The sequence below is a fragment of the Ambystoma mexicanum genome, chromosome 7q (assembly GCF_040938575.1).
Source record: "Ambystoma mexicanum isolate Mex_15411 chromosome 7q, UKY_AmexF1_1, whole genome shotgun sequence".
Taxonomy (NCBI): Eukaryota; Metazoa; Chordata; class Amphibia; order Caudata; family Ambystomatidae; genus Ambystoma; species Ambystoma mexicanum.
In genome coordinates, this window is record NC_090941.1 from 299,622,238 (window position 1) to 299,648,377 (window position 26,140).

Here is a 26,140-nt window from a genome sequence, read left to right on the forward strand (position 1 = left end):
AATCATTGATATTCAAATAGGTATTACCCAAATTGTTGGAACACAATTGTTCGAATGCCCGAATTCACTGAATTTCAATTTGAAGGGTCCGAATTGACCTTTGCACAATTGACTGTTTATTATATATATATATATATATATATATATATATATATATATATATATATATATATATATATATATATATATACATAATGGGTTTGTGTGTGGGGTTTTGCATTGGGTGGGGAGCTGTGGGGTGTCCCCCTCACATATATGTAACAACTGACCTTCAAACTTTCTGCAAAGATCAACTGTAACTTGAACAATTGTAGTTCGAACAATTTGTATACGACCATTCAACTATGCTCATTGAAAACAAATTAAATCAATTTTCTACGCTAGACTGAAGGGATACTGATTCATGACATGCGGGTTCAGTTTTAGACAAAGATTGACTTTGTCTTATGTTTAATAACAGTGCAACTGGAAAATATCCTTTCCTACTGCATAATCAGTACTACCTCAAGATGCCTAATCAATACTACCGCAATATGGCTTTCTTGATAGGAGCTTTAGATCACTGTAGGGAAGGTGATGATATATGAATTAATAGCCCTGGCTTTGTAGTCCGTTGCTTTCATGCTACTTATAAGCTGAATGAATTTCTCATCTTCCTTTCGGTATCTGACTGCAATTCCTCGCAGAGATATACGGCTGGATACCCCTACTAATCATTGTCAAATATGTGGCCTTTCGACTGATTTCCAATGCTGCTGCAGATCAATCTTCCCCATGCCAATGCAATGTTCCATGAAGCGCTTCCAATCCCCTTAATATATGCATTCAAATCCTTTAGAAAGAATTACCCTAAACTATAGACAATAAATATCAAACCTGTGTTTGAATACTTTAAATCCTGAATAAAGAATACATTATACAACACAATATTGGAAAAAAGATCTCATCCCTCCAACTCTTACATGTAAAATAGATGCTTCCGGGCCATCTCAGTATTATTCCTTAAATGTATTTTAGGGATTTCACTTTTTTTAATATGAAATAACCCCAAATTGTATCTCATTTGATACACTTATGATAATATCCTTTTCCATGATCATCACTGCCCAGAGGCTCAGGGAGCCAAGACTAGAGGTAAAGCTTTGCGCAGGGTGCATGGGACTTGGGCTGGAGCACAAAACGTACTGTCCTGATCCCAAAACAGTGCATATATACATATGTGCCCTAAGGACAAACGAGGCACATTTTTAGATCCTATATCTGCATGTTCTTAGGGAACTCAAAGGTTCAATCATGTAGCTTCAATTGCACTAAGGTTAGGAAAAAGGGTGTCATTTAGATTTATGTATAATATAAAATGTATTGTATATATCAGGGATATTGAGTTGCACTTCCACTCATTCTCAGAATGGGAGAAGAGGTTATAACTGGGGCACACAGACTGATCATCTGAGTTTTATTTCCTTATTGCTTATAAAGTCAAAGATTTTCTAGAAGAATATTTATTTGAATGTTTCACTATTGCTTATGGGGTTATAGCTGAACAATTTCTGTTGGAAAGATTATGTGTTACATGAATGACAAGATAAGGGCCGACGATATTCACCACCATGTAAGGTCTTTACGAGAGAGAATAATCGTGCAATATCATATTATTGCCACTTCTGAGAAACTGAGATAAACCTGAGCATACAAAATGCGCAATCTTTATGGCTTAAACACTGAAAGGCGCGAGTACCATCAGAGCATGCTCCTAAATTAGGACAACCTGTGAATCAAGATAAAAATTAAAAGATGACAAAACAAAATTATTGGGAACAATTAAAGCCCCACGAACACCATCAAACAAAATGTTTTCCACCATTGTCACATAGATCCCGAAACGGATTCCTTTGTGGAAGCATGAGAACGCTGATATACCAAGTATGTGCACTGTGTTGCTGGCCCCTGCCTACGTCAAGCAGGTTCCCCTCTTGCCTAAATAATTGAATACAGTGACTAAGTCCACTTATGTTGTAGTTTTACCATTGAAACAACCTCCATAATGCTTCATGAAGTATCAGTTACGGTTAATGGCTAGGTGTTTATTGGCTGTCCCCCGGACTATCGCAAGAATCAGAAGTAGGGCCTTTCCCTGCTTTGTAGGTTCCATGTGTTAATATCCCTGCAAAAATATTGCCATACAAAAATATTGCCATATTTTTGCGTCGATATAAAGCCATGGAACCTGCAAGGGACACCCCTGCAACCACCATAATTTTTTTAATGGAGCGAGGGACACCCCTGCAACCCCCAGTCCCAATAACCCCATAAATTATGTCCACTAATAATATCACCTATGGCCTTACCCCGCGACCATATATATGGTGATATTATTGGTGGGGATAATATTACCTGATACCACTTGGTAGGGAAGCTCTGGCATGGCCTCCCTCTCGAGATTGCATGCAGCTTGGATCCTTTTGTATATAGAAATACACTAAACACTTCTCTCTTTGTATCTTCTTTCTAGAGACCTAACAAATGCTGGGGCCTGATTTTATTTTATAAGGAGTTCAGGATATTGTAACAGCACCGGGGCCGGCTTGTGTGGTGGCAGTGGACTCTACAAATCTTCTATAACCTAACATCGGAAACGTTCACATTTTTCATGCATTTTTGAAGAGTGGGAGTTCTCCCCCAAAAGCATTAATTATGAAAGAGGCACAACTGTGACAATGTAAAACGTTTGTTATCCCTGGTGAAACAGAATACATGTTAGAGAGGTGTGTTATGGGAGCATTGTGGATTATGGAATGGAAGAGCCCTTGTAAATGACAATGGTTTGCTAACGCACTGCCAGACATCTCGAGTCTTTCTTCACTGTTATCTACCATTTGATTCTGCATCTGTACTGTGATGATGCATCCTCTTAGTGAACCTCAAGAAGAGCAGAAGAGGGGCCAGGTGTCACACAATCACACTGGGGTTGACCAGCTCTTTCAGGCTGAACCCTTCTTGCAAGTGGAGAGCCCACAATTCTACGCCCTACATATTTGCAGGTGAGATTGCAGGTTTCTTCTTCCAAATGACAGTGTGGCACATTAACTATAAGTTATGTGGCCGATAGATAGACATGTTGGGCCATATGGGCCTTCTCAAGGACATCTCCTTGAGCAGGCACCAAAAAGGAAAAATTACAGGAAAGGGTCGAACACCTACGTCATGTCAGTCCTGACATGCTTAGGTCTGTTCTCCAAATCTTGTGATCGGCCTACGTAAACTGCATTCTAATTAAATATAGGATTAACGTACCATGTGAAACCATCATGCAATTGGTCAGTACCATTTCTCTGGAGAAGCATCTGTCGTCTGCTACTGGAGTATGTTAAAAAATGCAAATATTTACAAAGACCTTCCACCACTTCTTAAAGCCCCTTTGAGTTCATGTGGAAAGACACACCTTTTGAAGACATTCCATAACTGCGTACATTAATATTGGGGGCATCCCAGCGCTCGCTGATTGGTCATTGATTACTCATGGTTAAGTGAAAATGTGGTTCATCCAGGATCCATGAAGCCATAGGTTGCACCAATAAAGAATGCTAGTAAAATACAAACTATCACCGTGCTCTACAAATTCAAGCTAATCAAAGGTATAAAAGGGGGTAGACCTGTAGGAAGGCTACAATCCTCTACTGGCATATTGCTCTGCTCCTCTATGTACACTATGCAAAAAGGTGTCTGCTTGTCCTATCTTTAAGCACAAATTGCATTCTTGGCCTATAACACTGGTCACCAACCATTGACTACCCAGATGTTTTGGACTGCAATTACCATCAGCCCTAAACAGCATAAGCCATGGGAGGTATCATGGGAGTCATAGTACGAAATATCTGGAGAGTCACAGGTTGCAGATCCCTGGCCTATAATCATAAAAGGCAAACATCTCCAAGCCATCCATCCACGAGATGCAAGCATTGCCCATCAAGACCTTATGGAAGCCAGGAGGGGACCATTTTTAATTAGTGCTAACGTTCCCTATAAGGGCGCCCTTCAATTACAAGAACTTGGAAACCATCAAACATTGTGTATGGTTTCTTTAGATTTTGGGATGAGCTCTGATGCAAATTATGCTTAATTAAAACCTTAATTGTGTCAGCAGTATGGACACAATCATTAATTATACAAAGGCCCCCAATTGTTTAATGGCATTTCCCACTGGTGCAGGCACACATGACAATGATATGTAGAAGTACAATATTTACCTTCCATCCTTTGCAGATGATGGCGGAGTGGCTGGTAGTGGTCCTTTGCTGTTGCTATCCTTGTTAGAGGGAGGGGGGATTGGTGGAGGTGACACTTTGGGCCTGTCATCCTTGTTAACTGTTGGAGGGACTGTTTGAGAAGGACCTTTGGAATTGCCATCGACATAAGAAGGAGGGACTGCTGGGGGAAATACTTTAGGCTTTCCATCCTTATTGGTAGAGGGGGGACTTGTTGGCATGGAAACCTTTGGATTGTCATCAACTTTTTCAAATCTGAAGGTAAAAGAAAAAGAGTCGTGCTTAATAACATATTGATTGGCTGAGTTGTGTTGTCATGTTGGTACTGCTTATATGATAGTGTGTGTGGGAATGACCAGAGAACATAGCACTATGGAAGCCGGTGAAACGAATGTCATTTGTTACAAGAAAAGACGGATAACATTACCTTGCCCTTGCGCTCTCAACCAAATTCGATCTCGGTTTATCAGGTGAAGATGAGTCTGAAGAGTAGATGGTACTATAAAGCAGGAGAGCAATGGACCAAATTATTTTTCTAGTCACATTATACATGGCTTATACATACTAGTGTATTTAAACAATCGGGCGGAAGCATTCTATTTCTCACAGACAAAAAAACAGTCATATACAGAGACTGCAGGGATTTAAGGCATTATTATGTAATGTTGGCCTGTCTAGAATGAGAAGTGTTTTTTGATAAGAATGTGATACTAAAGTCAAAACTTCATGCAGAGGTGATCGTATTGTTGGGCAAAGATGTTAACTATTGCATACATAATGATTGTGTTCAGGTCAGGTATTTTCCTAGTACCTTCTCTCATATTTTATGCATGTAACGCCATGTTTTCTACCATGTGATTGTCTGTCTTTTAGACCTTTAATGACAGGTGTGACTTCACGGCTCTCCACAATGCACGAACCCACTTATCTCCCAACATAGGGATGGGCTTAAACTGTGGATCCACAAACTCACACACGTGAGCTGCTGGAGAACGAAATTGCCAAATTGTACAATTCTGCCCGTCGTCCAGCATAACGTCATTAACCTCCGTTAACAGCCATGTCAAACACAATGATGGACATGTAAATACACCAATGAACATGTTCAGCACATCAGACGCGTCTGAAAAGACAACCTCTTTCATTAACACCAGCTTTTAGCGGCTACTTGATCAAATAAAAAGTACAACAAATGTCACCTTCATGTACACCATAACACACGTTTTCATCTAGTTGGATAAAATACAGGTCGAATACTGGCGTGACGGTGCAAATTGTCCATGGCTACTAGTTTAAGCTCTTTATTTTTTCTTCAACACTTTCTTACAATATAAAACGACTTTTTGCCTTAATGGGGGTGGCGGTTATTTTGTACTCTACTTTTCTCTCATTTTTCACCAAGCACTGGCATCGCAAGGGGACAAACAAGTGCAGATTGAAGCCAGTAAAAGCATAACTCCAGGGCCACTGCAGCAGGTATGGAATGTAGTACTTATGGACGCTGTTGAGGCCTTCTGACTCACCCAAGGCTCCAACTCAGCTTAAGTCATAATGGGCCCCTTCCATGCTCAACAATGAAAATAAATGCACGGTAACACTCAGTGCATCTGCGGGCATTTCGCATTTACCTACCTCATCTACTAACCGAGGGTATATGGCACACATTATCAAGCACAGAGAATTTGAATGGAGCAACAGTCTGCACAAAAACAAATATTTATTTAAAAATAAAATTAAAATCATACATACATTTTCTGTCCCTCTGTTTTGCTGGGCATGTTGTTTCTAGAAGGAAATAACGGTATATGTTAAGAACGCGTGAAATACTAAATGTTGCGCGTTGTTCCATTATTGTATGCCTAGAGCTACTGTTAGTGTCACCATCACCGTAGGGAAGAATGGTTCAAGTGATCAAAGTTGGAGAGGTTGTGATTTCTCATGCATTTTCACTCTTGTGGTCAATGTGCCCATGTAGATGAGGTGTAGAGGTACAGCAGTACCCTATATGATCAGAGTTGGGGAAGTTGCGGTTGATGCTTTTCCACTAGTGTGATGAATGTGCAAAAGTGGAAGTAGGACCCGACCAATGGCATACATTAACAGAGATGATGTGACTTAAATCAGATGACCATTGGCCTTCCAGATGCTTTGGCCCAACCAATCAGTGGGTCAATGGAGCAACCTGCTATACAATGTTGCATAGACCAATCCACTGGCATTTTGTTCGCTATTATCAGTATTACACGTATTTAGAGGCAGTTCGAGGCGTGCCGCACAGATAAGAGACAGCCAATGATGTACTAACCTCTATGTAGTCTATAAGTAGATATGTTCCTCTACCCAATCCCTCCCGCTAATACGTTTTACAGTTTGCCACATAGGATGACATCATAGATGATGGATAAGAGGGTATAAGACCTATGTGTAATCAAATTTGTGTGTGACTGTGGAAGGATCAGTCTGACGTCTGCCAGTTGACCCTACTTTATTAAATTGAGAATAAAGTAGTACATTTTGCCATATTCGTTGAGTCTGTCCAGTTATTTGGCCTGAGATCTTTATTGGTAATTCCATCTAGCTCAAGAGATGCTTCCAGGTCCCAGAGCACAACCTGTTGCACGTGGTCCTCTTCCACCACTCTGACGATGTTATACATCAATGATGGATCAGATGCAGAATTCCTGAAGACAGGCTCAATGACATCCAGAGGGGGGTGGATAATAGGGTGCCAGCGGGAGGCTGGGGGTGCACAGGGCACCAGAGGGGACCCAGGGGGGTGACTACACCCCCCCTGCTCATGCCCTAGCTCTGCCATTGCATCCATGGCACCGAATGAATGCAACAATTATCCGCCATCACACCCACGCCTAAAGCAAAACATACGACACTCTACATTTATAGCTGCATCAGACACGCAAGACCCTGATTAATTGGCGTTGTTGGCATAATCTCTTTAAAAAAAATGAAATATATGTATTGAATCACTTATTTCATTTTTCTAAATCTGCTCCTCTCAGCTATTCATGATGAAAACAACAGATCAATACGGACTGCGATTCCATCGTTAGCGGAGAAGCTGCAAGTCACGTGATTTCTTCTCAAGCGACTGCCATTCTGCTAAACCCTTGAAAGAAGAAGGATTTATGTTGAAATAATTGCCTGATTATTTTACAATTGCCGGGAAAGGAACGATCAGCTTCGACGCTGTCGTGTTTTTTTTCGCCCTCTTACACTGACATGTCAATCACCGGCATGCTTCCCCTGGTTTCGTTTGCATGGCGTCGCTTAGCAACTGACAACGGTGCATCAAAAATGCCAATGTGGAGTCTGCTGAAATATAGCCATCATTGTGTTTTTCTCAGCTGAGACTGTAATCTGATTTTACTCTCACGGCCAGTGTGACCACAAAATGACATGGGTCAATCCTGCCCGGGAGGCGTGGGAGGCCTCGTGCAATTCCCGGGATCCACCTTGTTGATGGCTTTAGGGAAATTGCGGGAATCAGAAAGTGACCTCAGGACCACAGCAGATGAAAGATGCTGTGTAATGGGTTTGGAGCTCCTAACAGTGCTGTCAGTCCTTTCCCTACCCCATATTAGAAGGAACACAGCTCCAATATTATTGCAAAGTAAGGATGCAACTGACCAACAGAATCTTTGACAGTACAGAAAAAGGATGCATTGACCATATCCATTTATTTCATGAATGTTACTATTTCTCTTTTCTTGTATCAAGCTAAACAATTGGCTCCTATAACCCGGAAGTGACCAATGAGGCGCATGGAGTGGAGGTGGATTGTGCGGTCTGCGTCAGGCACTGTGTGGCAGCTGGAGAGGTGGTGGGCTTTAAAGAGGGGCATTTGGTAAAGATTGCGGGTCAGAGAAACTTGTTCACATAAGGTCAGCCGTAGGAAAAAAACACGATATTCTTTGTAATGATGGTCTTTAGAAGAATTGAAGGATTGCTCTGTTCTCTGTTTGGGAGTCGAGCTGTTGAAGTGGGCAGGGGTCTACCATTTCTAAAAATATGTATTTTTTAATTTTTTTTATTTTTTATTTCACAGAAATATGTATTTATGTAAAAACCCAAGGAAAATGTTCTTGGTCTAAGAGTTTCTAGTTCAGCCCTGTCACGTGACATCACGGCTGGTGCGAGGTTGCTTGTCACGGCCTGCTCACCGATGCCGCATTGTTGGCAGGTCGCTCTGTGCGCTTCTGCTCTATCTGCCCGAGAGCGGGAGTGGTGCTAGGGCTATGTTGCCTCAGCACGTGCTGCCGCAGCAGATCACCAGGACACTGTCACCAGGGGTATCCGGAAGCGGATGCATGGGAGGTGCTAACCGTATCACCGCATGTTAGACTCTCTCTGATGTGCTACAGACAGCAATGGGATCTTGGCAGAACATGCTCATTGGTGAACCGGACCCTCCTCGCCCACTGCCAGGAACATCATCCGCCATTGGAAACCTGGGCTCTTCTGCAGGGCTCTTGTGCGTTGCCTCGGTGATGAGAAGCTGCTTCTGCTGCCTGATAGTATTCCCTCTGTGGTCTCCTCGCCGCCATATCTGTCAGGGATGTCTTGCACTGTGTCCATGTTTTTACTCTGGCCTAAATAGAGGTGGGTGAACACGGATGTATATGTTTGCAACTAAATGTTGTATGCTTACTCCTTTTGGCTCACCTTGAATCCAACAAGGCCTGTGCAATCACAGGTCGTGCAGCCATTTGGGTGGACAATAGTCAAATTACCCTCTGGTGTAGGTACAAAGTTGGTGGCCTGAATCTTTTTGCAGAAGTGGATGATGAATACCTACAATTTGTGGAACATTTATTGACGCTTTTATAGTTTGATCACATAGGTTTTGGGAGTGCAGGTGCTTTCTGCATTATGCATTTATAAGTTTTACCCTTAGGGCCTGATTCATGGAATTTTTAGCGCAGTGCAAAGTAACTTTGCACTGACAACAAACGCTCTGATTTGCAGAACACTTTGCACTGAAAAAGTATTCTTTGCACCGTGAATTTGGCCCATTTAGCGCAGTGCAAAGAGTACTTTTTCAGTGCAAAGGGATTTACAGAAAAGTGCAAAGTGTATTTTTAACAATACACTTTGCACTGTTCTGTAAATCAGGGTGTTTGTTGGCAGTGCAAAGTCACTTTGCACCAGTACAAACTCCATTTGCACCGCGCTATACATTCTGTATATCAGGCCCCGTGATTCACAGAGCGGTGCACATTTTATTTTTGCAGTACAAAGTTGCACTGCAAAAGTACTCCTTGCACTGTGCTAAATGAGCCTAATTCACGGTGCAAAGAATACTTTTGCAGTGCAAAGTGACTGTGCACTGCAAGACTACACTTTGCACTGCTCTGTGAATCAGGGTGTTTGTTGACAGTGCGAAGTCACTTTGCACCGTGCAAACAAATTCCATGGCTCAGGCACTAAGTGTCATTGGAGCAGGTTGAAATCAGCAGTGCACACACTGAAAAGAGGTCAAGTCAATGAAACCTCTGGGTACTGACTGTAAAGTCCCTGGTGGAGGCTCCGGTTTTTCCACAGAACGGTGGGACCTTCCCAAACATCCCTGGAGGCATCTCCCCAACCAGAGTCCCTGATAACCTTTCACTCATGACCTGTTCAATGCTACTTACTCTGTGGTCTCCACGGTGGTGCTGAGGGTCTTATTTGACGGTGCCCAGGACTGCCTACAAAGAAAGACATAATTTATTCCATCAGATCACATTCTGAGTGTAAAATTAGGAAAAGGATGGACTAGTTACCAACGACAATTGTTGTGCTTTTGACCTTTTAGTGTCATTTAGGTATTTTGAAGTAAAAATAAATAGCACCAAACATGCACCTGGTAATGCAGTTGAAAGAATGTACATCAGTATTAATAGAAATATCAGCATTTTTTTTTATAAACAGTAAGCAAATGATTCTAAACCTTTCTTATTTTCTGAAGAAGAAACCCTTCATCCGGCCATTGTCAATTGAACAGATCCATGGTTCTATATTACACTCAATATTTGCTGTACTGGCATACAATGGGTCTGCCAATATGGCACGCCACATTAAATTACATTGGGCCTCATTACAAGCAGGCCGGTGCAGAATTAACGTGCCAGTATTAACGTATACCGGCATGTTTCCACACCGGCCAACTACAAGTTCGCCGGTGAGGTGGAGGAATTACCCCCAGCTAAAACCTGGAGGTAATCCTGCCACCCTACTGGCAACAATCCCCAGTATTACAGGCGCTGGTAATACCGGCTCCTGTAATACCGGCACAGTCTCCCATGGAATCCTATGGTGCTCCATGGAATGGGGACTAACCACCTATACCGGCACTCGTAATCCGGCGGTAATACCACTAGACCAAGTGCTGGTAACAGTAATCCCATTCGTCTGGTATCCTGGTGGGTTTGTCGCCAGGATACCGGTAAGGTTATAATGACCCCCATTGATATATAAATCTGATCTGTAATGTGGTCACAATGAATGGTGGAAAAACACTCTCCAAAATATGGGTAAAGCTTTTTTTTATCCGTCACTCTTGTGGAATCAAGGATGACTGATACCAAAATACACTGGAAACAGAATGTCCGTATTCGAGTGAGTGGAGAGCTAGGAAACAAAGCTCCCACAAAGTGTGACTGCAAAGGTTCCTGGACATCTCATCTATTTGCCATCAGGATCTTGGGTCTTCGGACTTCTAAACGTTTTCATCCGGCATGTTATCATCCGGACGGGTGGTATTAAGTACGATGAAAGGTGCACGTTGAAAGAGTGTTGCTGATATAATAGTTTGGGCTAAAAAATCTTATACTGTAAAAAAAACAGCAAAACGAAAACATAACAATGTACACATCATTTTGGAAAACCAAGATTTAAGACATGGGTCTACCAACGAGTGTGGCAGAGCAATAATACTGGTGTGCCTGTCAAAGCAGGGGGGCGACACCAATCCAAATCTAAGCTATGAAGCCGCAATTGGTAAGGCGTGACCTCCCAGCATCGAATCAACTACCCCGGATCGAGAAAGTGTGTCCCCACTGAGGACTGTGAGTTTTCTATAGTTGTCCTCTGGCACACCAACAGGGTTGCATCTAAAGTGACTCTTGTGCCTACCAGTCCCGGTTCTACAGATGGTAATAGTATGTTCCAAGCATGAAACCTGTGGCAGCATTCAAGCAGCAGCAGCATTTTCCACCAGTCGTAAATGGTTAGACACAGATATCTTGCCACATAAAATAACGAAAGCAACCCTTATACATTTGTAGGGAAGTCAAACCTCGCTGGGAAAATATTCCCTTGTGAGCTTGGCCGCCACAAAAGTGAAGTCAAAAGGGCTAAACCAAATCACAAGACCACAAGTATTGCAGATAATATGTTGATGTTTACGATGTAGTACAACCCACATTGAATATGAGGTTGTGTTCAAACTGCGCGCGTTGTTGGTGTGCCCACATCTGTGGTGCTGTGTTGTGTAATGGACCCCGCTCTAAAAGGAGAAAGACTTATTGGAAACAGCCTAGAGATGGAGTTCAAATACTATATCCTGGGTCTGGGGTCCTGGCAAGTCAGGTGTGATTCATAGCATAGAAGGGGCACTGTTATACCCACCGATATCTGCAGTTTAAAAGGACCATTCCAAAGGGCAAACATACAAACTGGTCATTTTGCCACCTTCTGCTTCTGTGCCTCGTTTCTCATTAAAAGCTGCCCTGTTAATGCATCTGGGTGCATGTAATTCACTGCATGCGGCATCGCCTGCTCCAAGGTGCAAAGTGAAGGGGAAGCAGGTGGCAGGCCATGAGGGTGTCAGCCGGGAGGTGCAATGGCCGTGCTGCAGTCAAGCACTGTAGGGAGTCTGAAAAAAGTGTGGCTTGAGAGACTCCCTGAAGTGCAAGTGCTCGAGCATGAATCTGAGCAACAGTGAGTCCGAGTATCAAAGGAAGAGACTTTATGGCGGAGAAATCTACCCCAAAACATTTGGTCCTATCCTGGCAGAAGACCGGCCAAAGTTGAGAAGCCAACTCCAGGCTGGGAACATTGCCGTACTGTGTAATAACATGTATGTAGGTTTTTAGGAAATCCACTATTAAGAAAGAAGGCCAACCTGACTCAATGCAGGCTTCTCGTGCACACCCAGCCAGACACTGTTACCCAAAGATGGGCAAGAACACCTTGAAAGAGGGAAGCCGCAGACTAGCAAGGTATGATTCGGAAAAGGCAATCATGGCAAAAAAGGCTGATAAATTATAAACAATCTGAGGTTGAGCTCGGAATCCTTTCATTGCCCAGTCCCCACTAGGTGGCTTAATACCCCAGCTGGTGAGCAAGAAGGCATTGGAACAGTCCTTATCCCTTTGGGTAGCACAATGGGCCTCATTATGACTGTGGCGCTAGCCGTGCCGGTAAAACTGGCACGGCTGCTGCTGGAGTCGTTTTTTTCTGGCACCCGGGAATGGGCAAATTGGTAATAACCGGGGTATTACAACCCTGGCGGACCCGGTAATTGACCATTCTCGGGCACCGAAAAAAAAATGCTCCCCATTCCCATTCGAGCCCCATAGGGCTCAATGGGAATGGGGAGGTCAGATGCACCGACACCATTCGTGAATGGTGCCGGTGCATCTGACATGCTATGCTTGCGAGTGCCATTCTGCCGGCCAGGTCCGACCTGGCGGGCTGAAAAGCACCCGCGAGCAGAACTCGTAGTTTGCTGGTACGGTAACAATGGTACCGGCAAACTTACCGGTACCGTTGTTACGTTACCGGTAAACTTGTAATGAGGACCAATGTGTGATAAATTTGGTGTAAGCTCAAATGGCAGAGTTTGTGTATTCCAATAGGTTCCAGGGATCAGTACAAATCTGGCCTTGACCATGAAAAATAATGTATTCCTTACATCACAAAAATTGACAAAAGAATAAAAATAGAACAATGCAGTACTTGGCCTACTGACTCATTACATTCTTGGTACTCTGCATCACTGATGTGAGGTCTCATGCGCTGGCTGCAAATACTGGGTGCAAGGACTGCTTGGTGTCACAAATTTCCATTGCAAAGACAGCATGTGGCATCTCCTTTTATACTACTTGGGTGGAGCACACATGTCCATGTATGTCCATGGTAGAGGATTCAGGGCTACGTGACATTCTGAGTGAGATGACTAACTGGCTTTGTCTCCTCTTCCGGTGATGTCATATACAATGCACCCAGAAGCACTCTGCAGGTTAGGCATCAGTCCAGAAACCTAACAGGGAAACCCCTTGTAGTCCAACTACTCTCCCCTGGTTATTCAATGAGTTGGGCATGCGATTCTCTGATCAACACTGGAGTCTGTATCCGTGCATCCGGTTCCCTCATACTGTCTTCTGGTGCATATCCCACCTGCTCCATCAAATGATACAATCAGCACCTCTGACTATGGGAATCCAGAATTTGGGCTACTTAACATACTTCATCAGTGACAGTCAGAGGTCCCCGGCAAATGCTCAGAATCAGTCAATGTTAAAAAAGGTAAACATGCAAAACTGGCTGATGAGCAAATACAGAAGTAGATCTGGATCTATGCCGGCATGATAGACTATTTGGGCTATTGCATTGTGTCCAATGTGTCTGGGCTGGAATTTCGTGTGTCTGCTACTGAAACATGGTGTTTTGATGGCTAACCAAACTTCAACTCTCTTTTTGTATGCAGGCTCTTGGTAGCTTTTTATGTCTGCATAGTTCTTGGGAGGTTGTTTGCTTAGTATTAGGAATTATTTCAATGTGCTAGGTTCCAGGAGAATTTTAATGCCCAGTCCTCAGTAATGGGTTCGCCAACTGGGGCTATGTCCAGGGGCATCATCTAGGGATGTAAAAACCTGCAAGCCAAAAAAAGAGTGGTTTGGGCATACATTACACTTGTATATATATACATATATATACTTCAGCAAGTGTCAAGATCCACTCCCATTCTTCCTCTCCTTTCAAACCGAAAGCCTATGGTAGCTTTCGGGAACTTTGTTTTCTTGCTCTGTCCAAGTCCTTAGGTTCAGTATCTTGAGGTCAGTCGAACATCGACTATCATCAACGTATGGAAGGCTCTACAAAAACGGGATATGCCCTTGGGGCAGCTATCGGAAACTACCATTTCAGGGAGGGAGATGAAAAGAAAGAAGAGATAGTGAAATAATGTCACTAACTCATAGGCTTCAGATGAATACCGGCCCCTTCCAGGTAGCTCCTCCAGGTAACAGCTGAATCCTTGACAGCAAGGATTTCCATGTCAAAAAATGTGCTTCTTTTGCTGTTGGTATGAGTTTATGGGAGAGGTAGACTGCCGAATGAGAGTCCAGGGCGTGGTTGAGTTTGTTTGTGACAAAATAAAGCCCTTCTCAAAATCAGAGTGATGAGTCTACATGAGGTAAGGTGACAATGGACCAGGATGTCTCAGTACAGGAGTAATTACAGGGGCTTGTTTGAGTTTCTGGAAGGATTCTTCCGAGGTGGAAAGGTTCCACGTATAGAAATTCCTTGCTTGAGGAGTCCTGTTAAAGGTAATAAAATCTATGAGTAGTGATCAATAGTAATGTGTGAATCACAGAAACCTTCCTAGAGGCATTTAATTGCTGGGAGAACTTTTTTCCATCATTGGCTTGGTCATCTGCTGGTCTACAGCTGTTCCTGTGATAATATGAATCCTAGGAATGGCACAGTGGTCTGTGGAATTTGCACCTTGACGGCTTAGCATAAAATCAATTACTCCAAAAAATATTAAAATTTCATCAAAGTAGATGCCTACCAGGATGCAGGATGCCTATGAAGGCCCTCAGCTCGTTGTTCAGGAAAGGCTGAAAGATGGCTGGGGAACTGTAGAGTTCATAAGGCATTTCCAGGTACTCATAATGCCACTCTTTGGTATGGAATGCTATCTTCCACTGATGCCCGGAAAGAGTATAAAGAGTGTATATAGCCTGTGTATGTCGAGGTTCATATAAAAGGAAGACCCTTGCACTTGATCAAGATTAACATGGATGAGAAGAAAGGGGTGAGGGGTAATGATGAGAGGTTAGGTTGACAGTAGTCAACGCTGGGCCTGAATGTGTAACAATTCTTTTCGGGTATAAAGAAGCCAGAAGCCCCTTTTGGGGACCAGGACGGATGAATACAATCTTTGACCAAGATATATTTAATGGACTGTTGAAGAATCAGCATTTTTTAAAATTATTTTTATTGGTTTAGCTGAATTGAATCAACTTTTCAATAATAACATAAAAAAAGAATACTTTAAAAAATATCAACATTTTACACTACACGTCAATCAAATCTGAAAATAATAAAATTCATTACCTATCATAACAAAATCCATATTTACACATCTGGTTTTAACATCTTTAAAAAGTTCACTGTAGCAATTTGAATTGGAACATAAGAAGAACATAAAATGTATGACAATCACTGCTGATCAGACAAGGAGCCCACAGATGTACAATATTTCGCAAAGTGATTCATTCTATCTCCAACTAGCGCAGGGCAGAGTGAAATTAAATGTTCCAAAGTCTCTTTGCAGTCACGATTCTCGCAAAAGCGACAAAGGTTCTGATGGCTAAGAATCAATTTCCGTTTTGCCAAAACATCCTTTGTTGGCCAGAGATTAAAGCGCACACGTAAGATGGAAGTTCGATGTTCAGGTGATGGAGATATATGGAGATATTGTTCCATGGTGCAAACGCATTTAGGGCGGAATCTCTGGACATTAATGTTTTTGTATTGCATACATAGATTTCTTGTTTCAATCCAGTCATTACAATAGATTGTATCCTTCGCTTTAACTGGGTTGGAAATCAACATTTCAATTGTGATGTTGAAGAATCAGCATTTCTTTTGTTTGTCAAGGCATTGGTCCTACCGCAATGAATAGCCAGTCTGTGACTCGGTCCAGAAATCATATGGTTGAAGTGTGGGGAGGATTTTGGCTTCTTTATGTTAAACAATATTGTGGTACAATGCATACACTGCGCAGCTGCCAATCTCAGTGACTGCAAGGGCATGGACTCGGGCGTTTATGGAGTCAAGGAAAACCTCTGACATGAAGAAATTCATCATATCATGCCCGCACCAGCCTCACCATTCCTAAGGGATGTTCCTTGCCACAGTTCTAGCTGTGTAGAGTCTATAGAAGACAGATCCCCAAATTGTAAGCTTTTGACAGTACAATTTAATGGAAGTTGATCAGCCAAGGAGTATTCCCATTTGCAAAACCACGAGTAGTCCCAAACACCCCCAATCAATGTCCACAATCTGGTAATTCATTAACAAAAAAGTGCCCAAACCACTTAAATGAAGTCATTTTCACAACAAAACCTTGTGGGTTTTTGTTCGCTAATCAACCCAGAATTTAAAGAATCGATAACGTCTGCTGTTCAGATGATTCCAGATCACCAAATATTAGTGCAATGGAAAATGCAGTTTGTGCATGATGTGATGAATCTCAACAATTTGTCCCTTCTCCCCAGAGGGAACCACCCCATTTGAGGCTAGGTAGGTGATCCTGCTATGCAAGACTCTCTCTAGGGTTCTAGGCTAGTGGGGCCTCACTATGAGTGAGTACCCTTGTTAGAACTGATATAATATTGTTTTGTCCTCATTGTATATGTTGGCCTATGCCCAGTTGCTTTGCGAGGAAATCCGTATTACAAGGTCGTGACCTTAAGTGAATCAAGCCTCCATTTTAGGTGCGAGCCGCCATTTTAGTTTATTGTACAAAGTCACCCTGTGGCCTAAAATGGCCGTCTTGTGTTCTCTTGTTCTTGCTTTAACCTATTCAACTTCTGGAGGAGAGTTAATGTCCAACCTGCCTTCAGGCTACATGTTAGGGTCATGTAGACCTTGTCCTTTGTTGACCTCGGGATCAGGGGATTACTTGAATTGGCGATGTTAACCTACAAGTATACAAGAACAATAACGCTATCTAAACACGACATGCGAAACATTTGTTTGGTCTGTATTAAAGCAATGTGTAAAGAGTGTAAAGTTAAACTTAGAGAATAATAGTGTTTGTTAGTAAATGTATTAAAAAGTAAACCGCATGCACGAGATATGTAAATTAGGAACGAACCTGGCGTGACCCTAGCCCAGTACATGATTAACTTGTAAGAGGCTGGACATCGTTATAACGAAATTGTATAAATATGCTGATGTCCAGCTAGCAAATCCTGTTCACTGCTCACATTGAACCCTGCTGGTGGTCTCTGATGTACTGACGGCCAAATAGCTATTTGTGTACTTTGTTTGTAAACTGTACAGAATTGCAATAAAGATTCTGGGAATCTTTACAAGCCCGTGTTGGTGTATTTCTCTTTGCATGGTGTAAAAGCCTTAATATTGTATTTTCTGATTCCACAGATGGCGCCAGAATAGGGACCCTCAAGATCGACTTCGTCTCGTTGAAGGTTGGCTCGGCTATCGAACCAGGATCGGACGGTGCCAACAGAAATGGCCCCTCTGGACGAGAAGTGAATTCCTCGACAGTACTCGACGATCCGATACCTGAACGGTGAGCTGTAGCCCGAGACGACATCTTGACGAGGGTCCATATATTGAGGTGGGTAAATTTGCTGAAATCACCAGACACGTGGGTCCTTAGCATTGTCCTTAGCAACCCGATCGGGCCTCCCAGTCCATTGGTCAGGTGAATCGTGACCCGATTCTTAATTTAACCCTGACAATTTGAATTTGGCGCATTGTACTCGCGAGCACAATTATTTGACCAGGTAACACCAGAACTTTGATATGCCTGGAAAATTGTCTGCCTGCTTTAGGGCATTATTCCGCTGCGACAGACAATCTTTGGAAGATAGCCGTCCCGCACCACAGGAGGGGTCGCCGGCATGTACTATGTACTGTAAGAAAGGCTTTGGTAGTATAGCATTTAATGACATTTGGCACAGACAGACCAGACATAACTCTAATCTTCGGTGGCCAACCAATGGTAGTTTTGAAATCCCTCGTATAGAATATCTAGAGTCTGTATTAGTAAAGAAAAAGGCTAGACCTGAAGCATTTGACGCATTGCATAGTTGGAAAACAGAAGCTTTGCAGCAACAAAAGAGTAGAGAGAAACATATGCGTTGACATATGACAAGTGTCGAAAAGGCACGGTTATATGATAAAAATAAACAATTGGAGTCAGTTAGGAACACGGACAGGGCGTTTCAATTAGGCATTCAGAAAATGTACCCTTCAAAAGATTTTTATATGTCAGATGAATTGATTAATAAACCTTTGCATGAACGAAGGCCCGGTGCCTTCGCGCCACCTCCATACGTCCCTCTTCCTGGCGCTTTGCCCCTTCCCGTTGTTATTCCTCCTCCTATAGTTCCTCCAGTCCTCCATGTTGTTCTTCCTGTTGTTCTTCCAGCCGTCGCTCCTTTGCCTGCCACCTTGCCTCCACCTGTTGATATTCAGAATGTGCCTACTCTTACTCTTCCAAGTGAAATCTGCATCGCTTGTAGTAGACCAGGGAGCGGGATCAAGGGTTGTGACTCGTAATACTGTGTCCCCAGAAAAAAAGAATGAATTGATTGCTTGGGCTAAACATTGTATGGAGAAGGGTGAACAAGCTGATGTTTTTTCCACACTCGAAAATTTAAAATGTATTCCTGAGAAAAATGTTTTTATTGAAGGATTGGGGATTCATTTCAGTATAATGTGGAATAGATTAAATGGGTTACGGGATTTGAATGCCTTAGCGTTGTCCAGAGATACTGCGGAGAAGGTATATGAGCATGTTGAGAGGATTTTTGTGTATAGGAAGGAGTTGGAAGAGTTACAGAATGAGGAAGCAGAAGGTGATAGTTTAGGTATTATGTTCTTACAGAAACAGTTTTCTCCTCGCCGTGAATTAAAAGGAGAGGAAGCACGAATTTGTACAAAGGATGCGATAAGATGGATTTCGGATATGTCGATAACTCCAGATGAAGTATATGACACATATAGTCTGTATACGTTAGAAATGCAAAAGAAAGTGATACAGGTTATGGTAGAATACCTGCAGAATGAGTGCGTAAAAAGAAAGATTTGTTGTCCCGCAGAATTGTTGAGTGTTTATAAGAGAGCCTTTTCTATTTATACTTCTTCGACTGCCTTAGCGCTTGATTTGGCTCTGTTGCTTACTAAGCGTTCGGATCTGCCTACTTCTCAGTTGCCTATGAGAGAGGTCCCTCCGACATTTGTCCCGAAAGTTGAGATTGCGGCCGATGCTGCACGAGGAATACTCGCGGTGGATATCCCTGCACATTACGTATCGCAGTTTGTTCACGTCCAATTTTCAAGACAGGAAGTGAACACCATAAAGCAATCGATTCCCGATGTAAGAAAGAATCCGACCGGGTTCTATAAAGAAATAGAGTCGGTCTTACAGTCATCGGTATTCACCTTAAGTGATATTGATTTATTATTTCCTGTACTCCTGCCAGTAGATTTGTGGAAACAGTTTAGGACTATAGATGATGTGCCTGGGTTAGGAGATACATGGGATAACATGGTTAGGCTCGATAGAGAAAGACCAGCTGGCAAGCGACCTCCTCAAGTGATATTAACTTTGCCTGATAGGATTATTGTAAAATTGAAAACTATAGTTCCTGAAAAAAGAATCATTTGGTACAAGCTTACGGCCTGTGTCCAAGGAAAGTCTGAGGGTGCTACGGATTTCTTCAATCGGTTTGAACAGGTATTTTCAGATTTCAGTGGACAAGACTTAGGCACAGAGTCAGGGAAAAGGCTGTTTGTCGACAAAATTGTACGTGGATTGCTGCCTGACATCCAGTTACAGATTATGTCCTCCGAAAGCGCTTGGCAGCCGAAGTGTCAAATCGAAGTACTGCACACGGCTCAGTACTATGAAAATCGTGTGAATAATGAAAAGGAATAACTTGAGAAAAAAAAGGGTGACCTGAAAACAAAAGTCCTATTACAACAGATTGTTAGAAACCCTAGAGGGGATAATCAATTTAGAGTTCAGTACATTCCACAGGGAAGTACGCCCCAGGCTCCGGTAACCATTAACCAGTGTGCCTATTGTCGACAGGAAGGCCACTGGCGCACACAATGTCCGACCTTGCAGCAAAGGTCATTTGGGAACATGGGTAGACGATCCAGAGGTCGCCCAGGTGCAGGGGGCCCTGGCAGAGGTCAGTTTTCACCAGAATCACAGCAACCTCCTTCGCAGGATAAGCAAGTTTCGAATGTGGATAATAGAAACATTTTTGATCATCCTTCTGCCACGTACCTCTCTAAAGAGCTTCCTTTTGACAATATCCGGTTTCGCTAAGATTGCCCGAAGCAGGATTTGGAACCAACGCCTATTCCCGTTCATCAGAAAGGCCCCTACGTTGAGATGGCAGTGGGAAATAGGAAGCATCTATTTTTAGTAGATACGTGAGCACAGAAATGTTTCATTGACCATTCACGGGTTCCAAATAGTCCCCTGTCAGGGCAGTCCAACGTTTCTGTAGGGTTTTCAGGCACACCTGTAGTTTGTCCGGTCTCTTTGCCAGTACTGATAACACTGGGTCCCTTCACGGAGCAGTGTCCATGTCTACTTACCACAAACTGTGGGGAGAACTTGCTGGGGTTAAATTTGTTGAAGGAATTGCATGCAGTAATACATTGTTCTCCGGACGGAGTTCGGTTAACAATTTCACCTCAGCAATCACTCGCCTCTCGGTTTTTGGCTAGACCTTTACCGCCAGAAATCAGTAATATTACGGAATGCTTATGGGCAATTGATGATAATGATGTGGGCATTCTTCTAATTGAACCTGTTAGAATTATTCTGAAACATGGAGTTAAATTGCTTCGCATCCCACAATATAAGATCTCAATTGAAGGCGAACAGGCTTTGAAATGTATAGTCTCTGATTTTGTACATCGTGGAGTAATTGAGGAAATTGCGGGTAGTTTGTGTAACAGTCCGATTTTGCCAGTATACAAGAAAGCTGATAATGCGATTCCCTTTCGGTTTATAATTGATTTACGTGCTATTAACAAAATTGTGGCTCCTCAGTTTCCTATTGTACCTGATGTTACAACGATACTAACCATGGTTCTGGCTTCTGCCACTCACTTTAGCGTTGTTGACCTCAAAAACGCATTTTTCAGTATTCCCATACACAAGGATAGTAGGTATTTGTTCGCGTTTACCCTAGGTGGACGCTCGTTCACATTCACTCGTGCACCACAAGGGTACACTGAGAGTCCAAGTATTTATAGTAGGGCATTAAAAGAGCAGCTCGATACTCTCGAGTTGCCTACTACTTGCACGTCACTACAGTATGTAGATGATCTCCTCTTGGCTGCTGATTCTGAGAGTGCCTGTAAAGAAGGCACTGTGTTGTTGCTTTGTCATCTAGCGAAACATGGCCACAAAGCTTCACTCACAAAATTCCAATATTGTTGTCAGGAGGTCGCCTATTTAGGCTATCTCCAGTCAAAGGAGGGAAGACGGTTGACACCTGAATGAATAAAGACTATTTGTGGCATGTCTGTCCCAAATACGCAGAAGGAAGTTAGAGCCCTGATAGGTATGGCTTCTTACTGTAGATTGTGGATCCCTAACTTTTCGTTAACGATTAAACCAATGCTGGCTTTGACAAAGAAGGGCATTTCTTTGCCATTGCCATGGACTTTGGAACACCAGACAGCATTTGACTTGCTCAAAACCGCGCTGTGTTCAGCGCCGGTTTTAGGAACTCCAAATTATGAAAAGGCCTTTGTATTCTATGTGCATGAACGTGATGGATGTGCTTTGGCTGTGTTAACGCAGGAACATGGAGGGAAGAATAGGCCGTGCGGCTATTTCTCATCCGCCCTTGATCCTGTTGCATGCGCTTTGCCGAGATGTTTGAGAGCTGTTGCTGCTGCGTCTGTAAAACAGAGTGAGGGAATGGTCCTGGGTCATGCGTTAACCCTAATGGTACCTCACTCTGTAGATATTTTATTGAATAGAACTCAAATGCAACACCTCACTTCCGCACGATTGACAAGATACGAACTGATCTTGTTTGCTCCCCACATTCAAATTCAGAGGTGTTGTGTATTAAATCCAGCTGAACTTTTACCTGTCCCGCAAGATACTGTTGATGGTGACGAAACGTCACACGATAGACTTTATGCGACAGAACAAGAGACTAAAGCTAGAATCGATCTGAAAGACACGCCTTTGAATAGCCCACAAGGAGAGCTATTTTGTGATGGCTCTTGTTTTAAACTTCCGAATGGTACATCCACGGCTGCTTATGCCGTCACTACCTTAAACACGATTGTGGAAACCAAAAGAATTATGCATAATTCCGCGCAGGCCGCAGAAATTATAGCGTTAACTCGAGCTTGTGAACTTTCTGAAGGGCTTACAGTAAATATATATACAGATAGTCAGTATGCTTTTGGGGTGGTTCACAACTTCGGTAGACTTTGGAAAGAACGAGGTTTCTTGACCTCATATGGCATGAAAATTCAGCATGGCACTTTAATAGTGCGATTACTTTCAGCGCTCGCAATCCCTGTTCAGTTAGCTATTATAAAATGTGCAGCACATCAAAAAGTTACAGATGATATAGGAAAAGAGAATGCTTTCGCTGATCAGATAGCTAAGCAAACTGCCACTGATTTTAGTTCAGAAATGTATGCTGTAAGAGAAACTGTAAATATTTGCACTTTTGGTGAAAGTATCGATTCTGTAAAAGACATTAAAGCAGATGCTACTATAGAGGAAACCAAGAGATGGGTCGAGGGTGCCGGAAGGTTGGATGATGATGGGTGTTGGGTGGACAATGTTGAAGGAAAATGGCTACTCCCTGACGCCTACATTACAATGATGGTTATTATGGCTCATGGTCCGACACATGTCTGCGCGCATAAATTGACTAAAATGCTACACAGTGTATGGGCCAATGATAAGATTTTCAAAACTGTGGAGCGCTTTGTCCAAGGGTGCATGGTCTGCTTGCAGCATAATGTAGGAAAAGGTACCTCGACTCCTAGAGGAGGTTTCGCTCCACCTTCTGTTCTATTTGAGGTTATTCACTTTGATTTTATTGAAATGGAACGTTGCAATAATCTCAAATAAGTGTTGGTTGTCATTTGTGCTTTTAGTAAGTGGGTTGAGGCCTTCCCTGTTAGAGGTGCAACGGCCATAACCACGGCAAAAACTCTGTTGAAAGAGTTTTTTCCTAGGTTCGGGCTGCCGAGAGTCATCTGGTCGGATAATAGGCCACACTTTATCGCTGCTCTAATCCTACAAATATGCAAAGGATTACAGATTGATAAACGGTTCCATTCGGCCAGACATGCCCAAAGTGCCGGATTAGTGGAAAGGCATAACGGCATTATAAAGAACATGCTCGCTAAGACGTGTGCTGGCACCAAGTTATAATGGCCTGACGCCTTACCGATCATGTTGCTGTCGATGAGAACAACCCCTCAAACTAAGACTGGGCTCTCTCCCTTTGAGGTGGTAATGGGGAGACCTGCTAATATTTGGGGTATGCCGAAAAATCGCTTGTTGCCGGATATAGAGAATGTGCTTCTTTCAGATTACTGTAACCAGTTGACTAAAAATTTGTTTTCAATTTATCACCAGGTGCGAGAGGCATTACCTGTACGTTAAGAGGGTCCTGGTCACAGTCTAAGACCGGGGGACTGCATCCTCACGAAAGTTTTCGAGAGGTCGTCTTGCCTTGCACCTCGGTGGAGGGGTCCCTACCAGGTCCTGCTAGTCACCCAGACTGCTGTGCGGGTAGCGGGTTGTAAGAACTAGATCCACGTGACGCACACCAAACAGATCCCGCAACCCGTGCCATACGATACAGAAGACACAGAATCCCTTTCCATTGCTGTAACCAACGTGCCCGAAACAGCAACAATCGACACAAGAGTATCGGAGACCATTCCAGAATTCACAAGGCCAGACAAAACGGCCATCTTGTCTCTGCACTCTCCAACAGTGGTACTTCCAGATCAATCATTTTCTGATCCCATTTCCGTTCACTCGCCACCTCCATTGGGAAGTGACGACATTTTGCTTTCTGATCCTTCGGCACCAGAAATTGTGAAATATAATTTACGTCCAAGGAAATAGACGTACAGCACGGTTTGACTGTGCGATTGAGGGAATCATTTGAGGGCTTCACTTTTGGCCCGACTGTACGGAAGGATTCTGTTGGCTAAGGGTTGTGGGAAAGACATTAAGAAGTCGCGCGACTGGAGTCGCCAGCAAACGAACAATTGGTGTTTTTTCGATTGAAGACTATAATGCCTGCACCCGCTACCGCTCGTGCCGAACTTTCAGATAAATATGTGACTAGCAGAGACAATGATCAAGCATTCAATGGAACCCCCAAAGTGTATTGTTGCCTTTTTGTAATAATAACTGGGTTTTTAGTAATTGTTGGTTTTGGGTTATGGTATCTGGAGGAAGCATATCCGCTAGAGGACTTTTTACCTATTGAAAATGTATCTGTTTTCCCCACTCCTTCTGTGTAATTGCATACTTTATCGCCTAGAGATTCTTCGCATAGACGGAACTATCAGAATAATACCCTTTTGTTAGTAATGAATGCCACTCATGCAATTTTAAATAGGAACAATTGCTGGATCTGTTCACATCTACTGCAACATGGGGATAAGGCGCTAGGTTGGTATATTCATCCTTTACCTTTGACAACTGCTTGTTATGCTTCTCTTAGAGCACTATTCTTTGGCCGATGGAATGACAGCATCTCAGGGAACTTTGATGGTACAAATCTGAACAGTTTTGAAAAACGTGTTTTGATGCCCCTGGGATGCTCGCTTTTTGCAAATAGGAGTAAACCAAACGTTGCTTCTGTTAGGCCCTCTGATAGATTGTCTCGTCCTTGTCAGTCTTTGATCTCTTTCAAAATGGCTCCTATAGGCAATAAGGATGCCACGCCACCATCTTATTCTGTTAATCATAGCCCCGATTCAGTATCCTTCTGCATACAGAGGAATGGAACACGGTCAATGGGTAATTTTAGAAAATGCGCCAACGTTGCAAATTTGACTAGTGAGAACAGACCTCTGTACGTAGGAGATCCTGTCTATTTTGTTTGCAGTAATGTGGCATTTCCATGGTTGCCCAGGGATTGGCAAGGAACCTGCCATTTAGGGATTCTGTTACCTGGGGTATTTATTGCCAGTACTGCAGAAATTTCGAAGACTCGTCCACGACGAGGTGTGAAAGGGGATACTCCAGCGCAAACTCTAGGGGACATCATGAAATCCTTTGTGCCATTTTTTGGGCAAATTACGAATTCAGAAGATATCAGGGGACTAGCGAGAGTATTGGAGAGAACCATCAACCGGACCACTGACATACTCTATAATATGACGTTAGGACAGAAAGTGATAAGATTAGTGGCTCTTCAGGACCGGATAGCATTAGATGTCATTCTGGCTGAGCGTGGAGGAGTATGTAAATTAGTGGGGTCCGCTTGCTGCGTTTACGTACCAGACTCCTCTCCAACGATCTTTAGGGCTATCCAAAATCTACATGTTCTTATTTCATAAGTGCATGTTCCTGAGGGAAACTGGGAACTTAGTGCATGGTTTTGGGACCTCCTACGGTCGTGGGGATGGAAGTTGTTTTCGGCCCTGCTGATTATCTTGGGAAGTTTTCTGTTCCTTTGTTGTTGTATACAGTGTCTCCCTGGTATATGTTTAGTATTAGGGGGGTGTTGCGCGCAAGCAACAAGTGTATTAGGGCATAAAATATACGCCCCAGATAAGGTTTCCAATGAGTATGTGTTGAAAGAAACTCTAGTGTCTGATTTAATGGCAGTAGATATGTCTGACAATGATTCGGG

The 26,140-nt window shown here is 43.0% G+C and overlaps 1 protein-coding gene across 29 annotated transcripts in view; it reads right to left on the reverse strand.

Moving 5' to 3' along the window:
* Positions 1-26,140, reverse strand: part of SCEL (sciellin) — a 500,729-nt gene that overhangs the window by 325,639 nt on the left and 148,950 nt on the right. For 22 of the 29 annotated variants that reach the window (XM_069640237.1, XM_069640230.1, XM_069640207.1 and 19 more), the window contains 4 exons: positions 9,917-9,970; positions 6,015-6,050; positions 4,693-4,764; positions 4,248-4,520 (listed from right to left, as the gene is read on the reverse strand). In XM_069640237.1, the coding sequence (XP_069496338.1) occupies positions 4,248-4,520; positions 4,693-4,764; positions 6,015-6,050; positions 9,917-9,970 (435 nt within the window). The remainder of the gene's footprint in view (positions 1-4,247; positions 4,521-4,692; positions 4,765-6,014; positions 6,051-9,916; positions 9,971-26,140) is intronic. The other 7 variants (XM_069640234.1, XM_069640220.1, XM_069640208.1 and 4 more) reach the window with 1 other exon arrangement.